Below are 15,676 nucleotides of genomic sequence, written 5' to 3'. Positions count from 1 at the left end.
AGTCAAAATAAGAGAGCAGTCGGTTCTGGCTTTTCCCCGTCCATCAACAGTGGAGCTTTGGGTGTCTAGTGGCGCTAACCTCTTCCAGTGTACCCTAGTCACCTGTCTCAGCAGACCCAGCCCCTTGGTTCCAGACCAGGACTCCACAGTTTCAAAACTCCCACAATGCAGTTATTAAGCCACTAATTCCTGATGCCTCAGTGGTTCCCCAAATCACTGCCACAAGGACGCCTCTGCTCCTATACCTGGATAACAGCAAGCACTTCTGGAAGGGCATTCTGGGTGGGGGGCACGGGAGGCAGAAGGCAGAAGAGATGGTGAGCAGGTGCATCGGAGAGCATCTGGAGATCATTGGGAGAGTTCTGTGGAAGCCAAACACGGGTCGGTGAGAAGCACTCTTCCTCTTGCCCTTTACGCAAAAGGTTCGATTCAGAACCACAGGATGACTGCAGTATTGCCTTCTCCAAAGCCAAGTGAGGAGCAGAAGTCCAGCAAAGCACCTTTCTAGTATTTTGGCAAGCCTGAGACTCTTCATAACAGGTTAAGTGGAACTTAGCCTCAAATGCCTACTGTCCTCTCACCCCGAGCACTGAGGCTGGACAGCAGAAGAGAATTTATTTAGCACTACTTATTTCACAGCTAGGAAGTGAACTTTTTACAGATAAGAGGCTGCTATTTCAGGAAAAACTGTCACCACTTCTAACACCAACTCTTCAAGCCTTCCATTAAAGGCTGTTCATAAAAATACTATCTAGACATTCAAAAAGTATCCTTTTTAACCAACCGTTTTGTTTTTAAGAGTCTCAGATATTCTAAACCCTCAAATTCACTGTTCCATAAAAGTAGCCCAGAGCTATAAAGCTGGTCTCAGGTCAAACTGCACCACCGGGCCACAACTGCAATGTCACCTCATCCTATCAGTTTAGTAGGCAGGCAAGAAATGAAAGCACTCCTTTAAAAATGGACACAGCTTTCCACCCTGTCCCGTTACTGCATGGAGCTACATGCTCTATACCTACACACAGCAAGATCAGTGGACCTCATCAATGTCCCAATGGAACAGTCACCTAAGCCATTGGGTAATAAAATATGCAAATCAAGTAAAAGGGGACTGCCAAATGCTGAAGCTCCCTGCTACCATTCACACAAGGGCTAGCTGCAGTTACCTTGTAGTGAGAAGCCACGTAGAGGGCCATAAGCCTTTGGAGGAAAACTTCAGAGGCCTTGTGGTAGCAAAAGAGGGTATCTCTATTAACATAGTACCTGGGTCTGGAGTTAAGAAACCAAAACAAAACAAATAGCCGAAGACAGGTCATACTACTCTCTGGAGGCAGAACAAATTTCCGTAGCTGGGAACAGGAGCTCAGTGTCCTAAGCAGAAACACATAAAAGAAGGAAGAAGAGGGCCAGGCGCGTTGGCTCACACCGGTAATCCCAGCACTTTGGGAGGCTGAGGCAGGCAGATCACAAGGTCAGGAGTTTGAGACCAGCCTGACCAACATGGTGAAACCCTGTCTCTACTAAAAATACAAAAATTAGCCAGGCATGGTGGCTGGCACCTGTAATCTCAGCTACTCAAGAGGCTGAGGCAGGAGAATCACTTGAACCCGGGAGGCAGAGGTTGCAGTGAGCTGAGATTGCGCCACTGCACTCTAGCCTGGTGACAGAGCGAGACTCCATCTCAAAAAAAAAAAAGAAAGAAAAAAAAAAGGAAGAGAAAAAGGAAATTGAAAATGTTCAACTTTCCCCTTTCTCTAGAGCAGCATCCTATGAAACAAAGGACCCAAGTCCTTTGAATTCTTTCACCGCCCCTCTCCTTTTCACAGGGCCAGTGAAACCCAGAGGAGGATACAGTTCACAAGCTTCAGGCAAGGGGCAGCCTGAGACTATCCGAGTGATGTTGAGGCAATCCAGGCACAGCAAGTCATTCAGCCACTTCTCCACTGCATCCCCAGGGGCGTATCGGATTGACTCCTGGAGGGAAACCTCATGCAGTGTCCGCGCTGCTCCCCACAATCACACACACAAAAGAAGAAACAATGATTAAATATGTATTGTCTAAAAAAGCAAGGAAAAATGTTTCACTTTATATTTGTCCCATGGTGGCCAGAGACGTGTGGTAAGAATTTAAACTGGGTGGTTTAAAATTGTTTTTGGTGGATATTCAACTTGCCATGATACCAACCCCAAAGGGATCTCAATGCAACCATGCCCTGAGACAAGGACACACAAGGGCCCCACCATCAGAAGGCCCTAGTCTGGCTCCCATCTGGTCACTGGACTGCTGTTCCTCCGAAAAAAGCTACTTCTCCTCTTGGGAACTCAACCTCTCAGCCTGATGGTGGGAAGGTTTGGTGCTTCCCATGATGTCACAGGGGAAGCGAGGATCAGTAAGACTGAAGGGGCTTGCTGTGAACCGCGGGACCCGGGTAAGGTTCTGGGGTACCTGATGCCAATCTGGCTGTCGTCGTGGTCTTATTCTCAGCAGTGGTGCTGACCTGGCTCTGGGCGCTCTGTTGACGGAGCTGCTGAATTAGCTTGAGGGACAGTGACCGGCCAGTGCCCTCATAGCTAGAAACAAAGGCAAAAGGAATCAGGCACGAGGTCCCAAATCCACTGTCTAGGAGGGGACAGAGAGCTGCTTTCCTCCACCTGCTGAAACACCAGACCCCTGCTTCCCCCAGGACAGCCTTGCTCATCTCTGAACTTCCAGCATAGCAGGCATCTGTCCAAAGGAGGCAGGGTGGCACGGTGGCTGAGCTTGGGGCCACCCAGGCCTGGGCTCACGTCCTGGCTCATCTACTTAGTATCTTTGGGCAAGGAGCTGAATCTCTTTTCGCCTCATCTTCAAGAGGGGATTATTCTATACACCTCACAGGACTGTGATGTGAACTTAAAAAATAAGGACTGGAAAAAGGATATAAGTAAAGCCTTTAGCATAAAGGCTTTAGGCAGTTTTAGTGAAGCTGGAACAAAGTTAAATGGTCAACTAACGGAGCTGCTTTTAGAAGTACGGTGCATAAGGAAATGAACTGAGAACATTTCCAGTTTGGAAAATAAAACAAATCCACCACCTCAGTAATTCTTTTCATTGCTATGCCCACTTAAAAGGTGACATAAAATAGCTAAAAAATGTTGGGAAAAAATTAAATCACCTATAATCTGATAACTCAATCAGCTTTCATTGTTGAGTTTTCTTCTCCTTGTCTTTAGTCACAGGCATATGTCACCACAGGGTACACACAGCACTTTTCATTACATCATTTCATAGTACTCATTATTATATTCAAAGACTGTAAAATACTTCCTCTTACTCAAATAATGATAAAAGCTAGATGAGTGTTTTATGCCCACTCTCCACACCACATAACAAAGCTCTCCCAAAAGTATCCTATTTATTTATTTAAGAAAAAAGAGTAAGCACAAGCAACAAAACCTCAAAACTTTTGTCGTTAAAAGACATTATTATAAAAAAAGTGGCCAGGCATGGTGGCTCATACCTATAATCCCAGCCCTTTGGGAGGCCGAGGCGGGTAGATCACCTGAGGTCAGGAGTTTGAGACCAGCCTGACAAACATGGTGAAACCCCGTCTCCACTAAAAATACAAAAGTTAGCCAGGCATGGTGGTACACACCTGTAATCCCAGCTACTCAAGAGGCTGAGGCAGGAGAAATGGCTTGAACCTGGGAGGTGAAGGTTGCAGTGAGCCAAGATTACACCACTGCACTCCAGCCTTGGTGACAGAGTCAGAGTCTGTCTCAAAAAAAAAAAGAAGAAGAAGAAGAAAGTGAAAAAACCCATAGAATGTGAGAAAATTTTTGTAAATCATATCTGAAAAGGGACCTGGTATCAAGAATATATAAAGAACCCTTACAAATCATTAATAAAAAAGACAACCCAATTGGAGAGATGAACAGAGGATACGAATACACATTTCTCCAAAGAACATACGTGAGTGGCCAATACACACATGTAAAGATGCTAATATCATTAGTCACCAGGAAATGCAAATGAGAATTATAACGAGAGGTCACTTCACACCTATTAGAATGGTTATAATCACAAAGATACATAATAAGTGTGTGAGAGGATACAGAAAAGTCAGAACCCTCATACTGCTGGTGGGAACGTAGAATGTGCAATTGCTTTGGAAGAGTCTGGCAGCTCCTCGCATGGTCAAACATAGAGTTAGCCCAATAGTTTCACTCCTAGGTGTATCCCTAAGAGAACTGAAAAACATGTCCACGCAAAAATCTGCACGCTAATGTTCAAAGCAAGATTATTAATAATATCCAAGAGGGAGAAATAACCCAAATGTCCACCAACAGATAAATGGAAAAATAAAATGTGGTATATCTATACAATAGAATACTATTCAACCATAAAAAGGAATGAAATACTGATACATGCCACAAGTCAGTCATGGAAGACCACATATTTTATAATTCCATTTATATGAAATGTCCAAAATAGGCAAATCTACGGGTACAGAAAGTAGATTAGTGACTCCCTAGGGTTGGGGGGTGTGGAGGAACTGGAGGAGGATGCATAGGCTTTCTTTATGGGGTGATAAAAATGTTCTAAAATTGGTTGTGGTGAGCACTGTTGCACAACTCTGTGAACATACTAAAAACCATTAAATTACACATTTTAAATGGATAGATAGTACAGTATGTGAGTTATATCTCAATAAAGCTGTTTGAAAAGTAAAAATCCATTTTATTTCAGTATTTTCAGTGTAAGCAAAGCAGTCACAATAAATCTGCATACAGAATAATCTCTTCAAGATGTGATTTCTATACAGAAATCTTCCCAATATTGGAGATACATATTTACTGACCTCAAAAGATTTCACAATATTGTTATATTCAAAATGCAAATTAAAAATGTTTTTCTTGTTCAAATGAAAAAAGTAAAATAAATGCAGAGAAAATGTACATCAAAATTCTAACAAAATCTATCTCCAGATGGTTGAATTACAGGTGATTTTTCTTTTTTTTTTTTTTTTGTTTTTGAGACAGTCTCGCTCTGTTGCCCAGACTGGAGAGTAGTGGTGCAATCTCGGCTCACTGCAGCCTCCACCTCCTGGGTTTAAGCAATTCTCCTGCCTCAGCCTCCAGAGTAGCTGGGATTACAGGCACGCGCCACCAGACCCAGCTAATTTTTGTATTTTTAGTAGAGATGGAGTTTCACCATGTTGGTCAGGCTGGTCTCGAACTCCTGACCTTGTGATCCACCTGCCTCGGCCTCCCAATGTGCTGGGATTACAGGTGTGAGCCACCGCACCTGGCTACAGGTGATTTTTCTTTTGCTTACCTGTTCTAATTTTTCAATAGCCAACACTAAATATTTCAAATTAAAAAATTAAATATTTCAAATTTAAAAAAACACGTCATTATGAGCTTGCTTTCTTATGATAATTATAGTACTTTAATACTGTATTTTCTAAGATATAAGATATTGGTATCACCATCCATGTATTTTTCAACATTTTATCACACCTACAGACAGAAGCAGACACTCAGCACATCAGACTAAAATTCTTCAGTCTTACACTGCCCATTTCATGTCAGGCCAGAGACGTGTAACAGTTCATTAAGAGACCAGTTTCCATTTGCAGAAGCCCAGTAGAGAATGAAGCAGCCCCAAACACTCAGAGACTCTGAGAATCAGACTTGGCTGTCCAGGCCCAGGCCACATCCGCTACATGCCCATGAATCTGCAAGAGCCTGCCACGGGAGTAAGGACTCCTGCCCACAGTACCTTACCCGTTGATGGTGGATGCCATGAAAACAAGGTAGGGGCCAAGTAGGCTCTTCACCAAGGGGAGGGGGATGGCGGCAGCTTCATCAATCACAACTAGTTCAGCCTGGCCCAGCTTCACAGCATCTGCAGGATGTATATACTATGGGGAAGGAAAATTTAGATTATTAGCATAGCGAACTCATGTCACAGCTGTGATTACTGGTGACTCATCATAAAAGATGTTCTCTTTCCTCTCTCTCCCTGTTTCCTTCTCTCCTCTCATTCCTCCTTTCTACTTTTTCCTGGCAAGGCAAAAATGGGATGGGCTTGGAGTCAGACACCTGGGTTCAGAGAGTTCGGCCACTGATCATATGACCTTGGACAAGTCACTTAATCCCACAGTGCCTCAGACTCCTCCTCCTGTAAAATGAAGGAAATACCTATCTTATGGCTGCTTGAAGGAAAAATAAAGCAGGTATATAAAGATGCCCTGCCCAGTGCCTGACTCACAGTGCTGAGAGATAGATGGTGGCTCCCTTTCCTTTCTCTCCTTTGTCTCCTCACGTTTTCCCCCAGCCTCAGATAAGGAAAGCCGATGAGCTCGAGGCATAGCTCGACCCCAGTGGTGGCTAAAGAGGAGAATGTCGGATTTCTCATGCCGGGCACTGTGCTCCCTGCTCTGATGGCATGATTACAAGGGCCAAGTCTCCCTGCACTGACGGACATTTCTAGAACTTGTTATTTTCTTAATACATAAACACTTACATATCTTTATGCATACAAACAACCTCTTCAGTTTCTTCAGGGCTTCCTGCTAATTTTAAAGTGGTTTGAAAAGCAATGAAGAGGTATCTTATAGGAAACCTGAATAACCAATTAACATAAACAAAGATATTCAACCTCAACAATAATCAGTGAAAGGCTAAAGACAGCAGGGAGATACCATTTCACAAAACTTAAATAGCTGTTAAAACATCCAGAGTTGATGAGGTCTTAGAGAAATTAAAACTCAAATGAATGCTGGCATGGGGGTAAATTGGTATAAACACTTTGAAGGAGAATTTGGCAAATTTTAAGCAAGCTGGAAAACTACACAATCCTAAAGCCCAACAACTCCACTTTGAGAAACATACATGTAAATATAATTTACTCATATAATACCTAAAGATCAATCAACCAGATCTACAAGCTTTAATCTGCATAGATCTTGAAAACAAATGTTAAAAAAGGAAAGCTGCAGGAGGACAAGTACAGTATGTTTCCACTTATGGACAGATAATTACGTACTAAACATAGAAACACATGAACTGAAAGGACACACACCAGTATCAGAACTAAGTCACCCATGGGGAGGGACAGAAGGAAATAGGATGGAAAGGGGTTGAGGGACTTCAACTGTATTTGTGATGTTTTAGTTCTTTAAAACAAAAATCTAAATGACATTTAAAATATGAAACAAACACAGCAAACATCAAAATGTCAACAATACTTAAACCTGAGTGTTGGGTGCCTGAATGTTATATTGGTCTCTGCATGCTCCTATACATTTGAACTATTTCATTACAAATAAGATGTTCTGCTTTGCTACAAGTTGATGGGCCAGGGAGGCAGCAACCCCATCCATTTCTTTTTTTCATTTTTTGAGACAAAGCCTCACTCTGTCGCCCAGGCTGGAGTGCAGTGGTGTGATCTCGGCTCATTGCAACCTCTGCCTCCAGGGTTCAACCAATTCTCGGGTTCAACCAATTCTCCTGCCTCGGCCTCCCGAGTAGCTGGGATTGCAGGCGCATGCCACCATGCCTGGCTAACTTTTTTAAATTTTAGTAGAGATGGGATTTCACCATGTTGGCCAGGATGGTCTCCAACTCCTGATCTCAAGTGATTCGCCCACCTCAGCCTCCCAAAGCGCTGGGATTAGAGCCATGAGCCACCATGCCCAGCCAACCCTGCTCATTTCTAGCAGCAGAATGTACATCCTCAACAGGGCCCCAGATCTTGCATTCTTCAAGGGAAAAACTAAACAAGCATCTCATAAAAGCAGCAGAAAGCAGCCCCCCAGGGGAGGTGAAGCCAACTTTTATCTAATATTCTTCTTTTTCTCAATCTTGAGCCCAAAGAGAGGCCTGAAAGGTACACAAATGGAGTCTCATAAAGTAAGGTCACCTCCTCTGTGCTCACACTGGAGACAAAAGAACTCTGGTAATATGAGAGAGTATTTGATTACAAATTCAAGAAGGAGCAAGGCCCGAGGCAGGGTATTTCAGGGAAATGTTTTCCTTCTTTGGTTTGTGTATTTTTCTTGAGTTTTAACAGGTCTCCGTGTTCTCATTGCCTGCAGCCTGACCCTCACCAACAGCAGCCTTTCCTCCTCCCAGCTGGGGGAATCAAGCAAAAGTGAGCAGAAATGTACAGAATGAAGAGATTCTAGAAAGAGACTAGTAAGAAAAAATTAAGGTGAAAGGCATAAACACTTAACATTGTTTATAATCTGGCCTCTGATAAAAAGGTATAACTTCTTGACATGCATATACATATGCTTTGACAGGCATAAAGTGCTAGGGTATAAACTGCCAAATTCACCTGGCTCACTTCCCAACCCAATTCCAAAAATAATCAATGAACCTCCTCCAGTAAGAGCCCATTAGTCTCAGTCCGTCTGTAAGCCCGTCACCTCATGCCTCTCTTAGAGATTTAGCAAAACTGCAGCCTTTGGACAAGTGCAGACCATTCAGGCTTACAGAGTGCTAGAGATTTTTAGAACTTTTGGGAAAACACTGTTTAAAAAAGAAAATAGGCCACTGGCTAAACCACAAAGATTCAGAGCACATTTTGCAAAGTTCTTTTTTTCATTTAAGCTGTAAGGTTATTGTTCTAGTTACAGATGCAACATTTCAAAAACTGCAATAACTAAGCAAAGTTAGAGCTGATGTCAGAAGAAAGATTCTCTTTTAGTTAATCAGCATACTTTCCACCCCACTTATTCCATATTCAAAGGACAAAAACACAACTTTTTCAATCTAATTACATATATTTGTTAGTTTGCTGAATGTTTTTCTTTAGAAGAGTCTGAAAATCTGGAACAGGTTTAGCATACAACACCACCATTGTCTAAAAGACATGCAATTACACAAGACATACATGTCTATAACAGGAAACATCTTAGAGCCAGTTAAATACAGCAAGACACTGGCCCTGCACATCAGGGTCTGAGAACAAGCCTCACCTGAATAGTCTGCCTGTGTTCTCGAAATACATTCACTCTGATCACTGCTTTGTTAAATTCAGGATTTAGAGACTGGATAATCTCATAATCCAGATGTTCCTGGTGGGGAGTCAAACCAATGACAAACTTTAGAAACAAGTTTCAGAAACTAAATATTATGAAAGTAAGCAAGTATTCTAAAGACTTCACTTGGATTTAAACCCAGCACTGTATCAAAATAAAAATCCTTTTTTTTTTTGAGATGGAGTTTCGAGCCCAGGCTGGAGTGCAGTGGCGTGATCTCAGCTCACTGCAACCTCCGCCTCCCGGGTTCAAGCGATTCTCCTGCCTCAGCCTCCCAAGTAGCTGGGATAACAGGCATGCGCCACCACACCCGGCTAATTTTGTATTTTTAGTAGAGACGGGGTTTCTCTATGTTGGTCAGGCTGGTCTCAAACTCCCGACCTCAGGTGATCCGCCTGCGTCGGCCTCCCAAAGTGCTGGGATTACAGGCGTGAGCCACCACACCAGGTCCAAAATAAAAATTCTTAATCCAAATTTCCTACCTGATATTGCAGAGCATCAAATCCTTTAAATACAAATTCAAACAGAGTATGGAGGTTATCAGGGCTTGGGGAGGTAACAAAGATATTGGAGTACCTACAGAACAAAATAAAAGAAGGATTTTTAAGAAATTAGGAACATTTTAAAGAAACAATTTAAAAAAGAAAATATTTTTGTTTGCTCCTGTCCCAAAGGTGATAACCAGAGGTAACAGCAAGGGACAAAGTCAGGACACCTTTTGGGAAGGAAAGTAAAGCAACTCCAGACATTTAGCTACCAACATCTGTGAAACCAAACCGCTTAGAAGCACTGTGGAGACAACGCCCTCGGTGTGCAGAACAGACAGACTGCTTCCCAATCCAGTGCACTGCTACAAGAAGTAGTTTCATGCTCATCACTAGCTGTGCTGAGGCTTTCAAATGGTGAAGCTGGGGAGCTCAATCGGTGCTCAGGCCAAGGCCAAAGCTAACCTCCAAGTTAGCTTTGCCTTGCTGAGTATAAAGGATGCTAACAGCAGATGCTAATGGCTAAGAGGCTGTTACAGCTAGAGCAGCAGGAAGAACGAAGGACAAGGAGTCAGGAGCTAAGCTCAAGCCCCAGCTCTATCAGCACTGACTTGCTGGGGGATCTTGGGTAAATCACTGGAACTCCCCAAACCTAGGTTGATTCATCTATAAAATGCCCACAGAGCTCTAAAGAGCACCAAGGAAGATAATGCACAAAGGCAAACACAGTAAGTTCTAGGTTCATTATTATGGCTGAGAAGTTGGAAGAACATACTCTATTGGCAGCTGCATGTATCTTCCAAACCCAGTAGAAAAGAACAGAAACTAACATCACACCTAAAACCAGCTCCTCAGAAGCCAAAGAAAGCTTCTTTTAATCAAAATCATTAAAATGTCAAACTTGTACTTTTCTCAGTCAGCAAGGCTGGTCATACACATTCTCATGCCCTGAGTTGTAAAGTTTCTTACTCCCATTTCTTTGCCTCTGCATGTTTGTTCAACTGTAAATAGTGATTACAAAGGCCCTGGTATATATGGGTCTGTGTGTACACACAAGTAAACATGCACCTTTAGGGTGGGTTGGGGAAACAGTGCTGCTGTTTCCTGGCAGGAAATCAAGACCTAGAGAAATCACACACTGAACCCACTCAGAACTCAGAACTAGGAACGTGAGATACCAGTCCTCTGACCCCAACCCTGCACACTACCCCCACAGAGCCCAGAGTTCCTAAAGATGGGGGACTGAATCCCCTTACCCAAATGCCACCGCCCCAGCAATCGCCAATCCCAGGGCTGCAGATTTTCCCCGTCCTCGGGCAGCTGTGAGTGCAACAGTACTCCTCAGGGTCTTTTCAGAGATGCCCTCGATAAATTTCAAGACAGCTTTGGCCTGTGGAAAGAGAAACATATTAGGTGAACTCCAAGAAAGACCCAAGTTTCCACCATTCATCACCATCACTGTGGAGAAGTGAGGTTGATGGCAGGCTAAATAAGAGGGCGGCAGTTCTTGCAGGCCAGAAAGCACTGCTCAGCACCTGGACTTCTCACTCCCTTGGTCATCTCATTTCAGTCTCAAGGCCTTTGGTACCAATTTTTAATAGATGCTGATAACTCAAATTTACAGCTTCAGTCTGGACCATTTCCCTGCACATCAGACTTTTTTTTTCCTTCTGAGATGGAGTTTCACTCTTGTTGCCCAGGCTGGAGTGCAATGGTGCGATCTCGGCTCACTGCAACCTCCACCTCCCAGGTTCAAGCGATTTTCCTGCCTCAGCCTCCTGAGTAACTGAGATTACAGGCGCTTGCCACCACGCCCAGCTAGTTTTTATATTTTTAGTAGAGACAGGGTTTCGCCATGTTGGCCAGGCTGGTCTCGAACTCCTAACCTCAGGCGATCCGCCCGCCTCGGCCTCCCAAAGTGCTGGGATTACAGGGGTGAGCCATGGCACCTGGTCCACACCAGACCTTTTTTTTTTTTTTTTTTTTTTTTTGAGACAGAGTCTCGCTCTGTCGCCAGGGGCTGGAGTGCAGTGGCATGATCTCGGCTCACTTCAACCTCCAACTCCTGGGTTCAAGTGATTCTCCTGCCTCAGCCTCCCAAGTAGCTAGGATTACAGGCGCACACCACCATGCCCAGCTAATTTTTGTATTTTTAGTAGAGACGGGGTTTCACCATGTTGGCCAGGATGATCTCGATCTCTTGACCTCGTGATCCGCTCACCTCAGCCTTCCAAAGTGCTGGGATTACAGGCGTGAGCCACCACACCCGGCCGGCCCACACCAGACTTTTATACACATGCAACTGCTTCCTGTACATTCCCATTTGTACACTACAGATCTCAAACTTTAAACTGAACGCCTAAAGTTGCCCCAAACCTCCTCCACCTAGTCTTCCCCATCTCAGTTAACTGTTCAACTGCTTGGGCCAAAGCCTCCTCAATTCTTCCCTGATAACTTGATTCGTCAGCAAATCCTGTTGCCTCCAAAACATATATAAAATCCTACCATTTCTTACTTACACCACTATCCTCCTCTACTGCTCTGCTCAAAGCCACCACCCTATCCTTCTTCCATCATGACAGCAGCCTCCTGATCAGTCTTCCTGCTGCCACCCTCACTCCACCAGTCTATATTCAACACAGCAGCCAGACGATCCTCTTAAAAAGAAGCCTGGGGATGCCTCTGGTAGCTGTGCTGAAAGGAGACTATGGGCATAAAAGCCTCCACTGCTCCCATCTGTTATAGAGTAAGTGCGAAAGCCCTGCCAGTGGCCTGAAAGATCCTCCAAAAATCTCCTCCTCCACCCCTACTCACCCTGCTTCAGCCCCTCAGCCTCCCTGCCAGGCCTAGGACACCGGAGGGACACCCCTCCCCCAGGCCCATGCACATGCTGCTTCCTCTGCCTGAAGCACTGGCTCCCCAAGAGCCACAGGGCTTGTTTCCTCACCTCGCCTCCTTCATGGCTTGGCTCCAAAATCACCTCCTACATGAGGCCACCCCTGCCCCTGTATGTAGAACCACAGTGCCCCACCCTCATCTGGCATGCCCTATCCCTCTTTGCAACTTTTTCTTTCTTCCCATTGTACATAGCATCTTCTGCTTCACCATATGGTCTGCTCATGTCTTTTATTTACTGACTGTCTCATCTCGCTAGGAGGCAAGCTTCATGAAGCAGGTACATCCCTCTTGTCTACTGCTGGGCCCCCAGTGCCTACAGGAGAGCCTAGAAGTAAAAGCAAGATGCCAGTGACACTGAACGACAGGAGCCACTAACTACTTGGGGGCCAAACTTTGCTCCTCAGCTGGATCTGTGCTGGGAATAGGTGTTTGAGGGTGGGAAGAAGGCCAGATGGTCCTGAGAAGTTGTCATGCTTGCCTAGGCAACGATGCTAAGAAGACACTGAAGAGACACAGGCCAAGGTAGATGGAAGGGGAGAGGCTTCAGGAAGCCAGAGTTTCTCCAGATGAAAACACTCAAAGGGAATCCAGGTCATATTTAACTTGGCCTTGCCTGAAGGCTATATTTTACCATTTTGTTTTATATTATAGAAGTTATAAACTCTGAAAAATCCAATGACATAACAGAATGGTACCAAATCTAGACTAAAATGCATCCTAAAATGAAGAACCAATACAAAAAAGGCCAAAATCCAACTAAAAAATGGGCAGAGGAAATAAGCAGACCGGCTCACCAAAAAAAAAAAAAAAAAAAAACCAACAGCAACAACAACAACAAAACAACAGATGACCAATAATTATATGAAGAAGGTACCCTCCTCTCTCCTAATTAAAGCAGCAACACAAATTAAAACAACGGTCCTATGTTCTCATATCAGATTAGTAAACACTTACAAGTTTACTAGGAATCACGGTTGCAAGGGTGTAGAGAAAAAGGCATTTCCACACACTGGATAGTTCCATCAACTGGTACAACACCCATTTGAATACACACAACCTCTCATCCAGCAATTTCTCTTCTGGAAACGTATCCTAAATATAGTGCCCACAGACTTATCTGTAAGAATCCCCTAAGAGCACTGTTTCTAACAGTGGAAATGCTGGAATCAATCCAAATGTCTAACAGGGGACCACTTACACTCTGTAGTATGACCCCTTCGCATTTAATTCATTTATGTGCATGAAAAAAGAGGCAGCAGGATACATAATAAACTGTTAATAGCAGTTGTTTCTGCAGAGTGAAATTGCCAAGTGGAAACACCACTTCTTATTTTTTTATGTACTCTTTTTCTATTAACTTTTTGGGTTTTTTTGGTCATAGGCCATTTGTTTTCTTATAACACTACTTAACTAGAATCAGTTTCTCCTGCTTTATCCTATCACTCACTCCTTCTCTTTTGTGATAAAGAGGGTACCAGGAAGTGAATCAAAAAAGCCTAGGGCCTGCAGCTGGAGCTGCATAGAGAGCTATGTAGCTGCTGATCGTATTTCCAGAATGAAAAGGGAAGCCAGCCTGCTGGGACTCAGCCCTAAGCGGGAGGTGTCACTGCAGCTATCTTCCCTCTCAAGGGCAGCGACCCATGCTGCTCATTTGGCTCAGGGTGACCTAGAACCCTGAACACACCTGACAGTTCAAAGACCTCTGGGCTATGCCCAGTCAGTTCCCATCATGGCCCAGGAACCACCAGGGAAGCCAAGTTTACCAGTGCAGACCACCTAGGTGAGCACAGAAATGCAACCTGTAAGCTCTCACCCAGCCTGCTATTTGCACTCAAAGACCAGGTACGTTATTACCCCAGAGGGCCCTCATCAGGCCTCACACTGGAACCAGGGTAAATACCAGACTAGGGGCCTCAAGTTCTCCTCTCACTTCTGAATAAGCTATAGGCAAAAACCTTTATATCATCAAAACTTAACTGAAATTGCAGAACACAGGTATGTTGCCCTCTCTTGGAAAAAGTGGTGAGAGGATTCCTCTTTCAGTGTAATCTGTCCAGATGTAGTGGATCATGCCTGTAATCTCAGCACCTTAGGAGGTTGAGGCAGGAGGACTGCTTGAGGCCAGGGGTTCGAAGTTACAGTGAGCCGTGATCATGCCACTGCACTCCAGCTTGGATGACAGAGTGAGACTCCGTCTTTTAAAAAATAATAATAATAATAATAATAATTCATCTGCTCTATCTGTACCCTGACTAGGGGGAGGTAATCCCCAGACTTCTTTTGGGAACCCACACAACATGAAATAGCCCTACTGTTGCTGAGCACACACGAGTATGAGCAAGGGGAAAAGTCCCCTTCTCCAGGGAGGGTCTGGGTCTTGAGTCAACGTACCTTGGCTTCTGTTACGCTCCGTATGCTATGTTTTACTACCTTTGTGTTGGAAGTGCTGAGCACCACACTCACCTGGTCTAGAGTCTTACAGCAGTCCACCAACACACCCACAGGCTGGGTGTCCTGCAAGCTCTCCTTCAACTCCCTCAGCTCCAGATCAGAAGGACCAAGACTCTCATCCTACCAGAGAGAGGAGAAGGGGAAGGTCTGTCACTGTCACAGGAGGAACAACACAGAAAACGTAGCCTCCCCCAGATTCCTGGACCCCAGCACAGACTCACCGGAGTCTGGGGAGGCAGGGCCTCCATGGTGGCAACGTGGGAGGAGATGGGCAGGATGTTGAGCTGGTCATCAATGACGAGACACTTCTTACAAGAGGCCAGAGACAGAATAAACCTGAGATACAAAACCGCTGCAATGAAGTGTTGGGGAGGGCATGCAATGTCTATACAGAGTATAACTTTTCTTCAAAAAAATTAATTGGCCCCAAGTGTCTCTAAGAAAGCCAGAAAAAGCTAAAACCTAGTTGGAGAGCAGTGTGAGATGATTCAGCACCTCCTCCACAAGGCACCTGAACATACTTTATACAGCAAATCAGAAAACCAAGGACTCATCCCAGGAGATCAATTAGAAGCCCTCCTGTTGTACATGACTGCCACTATTCCCTACACCACGTGGCCCTCCCCTCATCCTCCCCGGCTTGCTCTTTAGCACTGAGGAGTTTCAGGCCATCCTTAAATGGGGAATTCCAAACCCAACCCCCATATGATCACCAGTCACACAGGGAAAAAATACAAATGAATTCATCTTTTGTCACTAGGAAAAAGAAAAAAAAGGAAGAAGGGGAAAGGAAAGCTCCCCAAAGAAATA

The 15,676-nt window shown here is 44.4% G+C and overlaps 1 protein-coding gene across 3 annotated transcripts in view; it reads right to left on the bottom strand.

The window, feature by feature from the left end:
- Positions 1 to 15,676, bottom strand: part of NAT10 (N-acetyltransferase 10) — a 41,417-nt gene that overhangs the window by 13,532 nt on the left and 12,209 nt on the right. For all 3 annotated transcript variants that reach the window (XM_055094271.1, XM_003830384.4, XM_034932394.2), the window contains 10 exons: positions 15,088 to 15,202; positions 14,879 to 14,986; positions 10,774 to 10,907; positions 9,515 to 9,608; positions 8,970 to 9,068; positions 5,770 to 5,906; positions 2,447 to 2,571; positions 1,853 to 2,003; positions 1,167 to 1,263; positions 246 to 362 (listed from right to left, as the gene is read on the bottom strand). In XM_055094271.1, coding sequence (XP_054950246.1) covers positions 246 to 362; positions 1,167 to 1,263; positions 1,853 to 2,003; positions 2,447 to 2,571; positions 5,770 to 5,906; positions 8,970 to 9,068; positions 9,515 to 9,608; positions 10,774 to 10,907; positions 14,879 to 14,986; positions 15,088 to 15,202 — 1,177 coding nt within the window. The remainder of the gene's footprint in view (positions 1 to 245; positions 363 to 1,166; positions 1,264 to 1,852; positions 2,004 to 2,446; positions 2,572 to 5,769; positions 5,907 to 8,969; positions 9,069 to 9,514; positions 9,609 to 10,773; positions 10,908 to 14,878; positions 14,987 to 15,087; positions 15,203 to 15,676) is intronic.

The sequence above is a fragment of the Pan paniscus genome, chromosome 9 (genome assembly GCF_029289425.2).
Source record: "Pan paniscus chromosome 9, NHGRI_mPanPan1-v2.0_pri, whole genome shotgun sequence".
Classification (NCBI taxonomy): Eukaryota; Metazoa; Chordata; class Mammalia; order Primates; family Hominidae; genus Pan; species Pan paniscus.
This window is presented reverse-complemented; position numbering and strand designations above follow the sequence as displayed.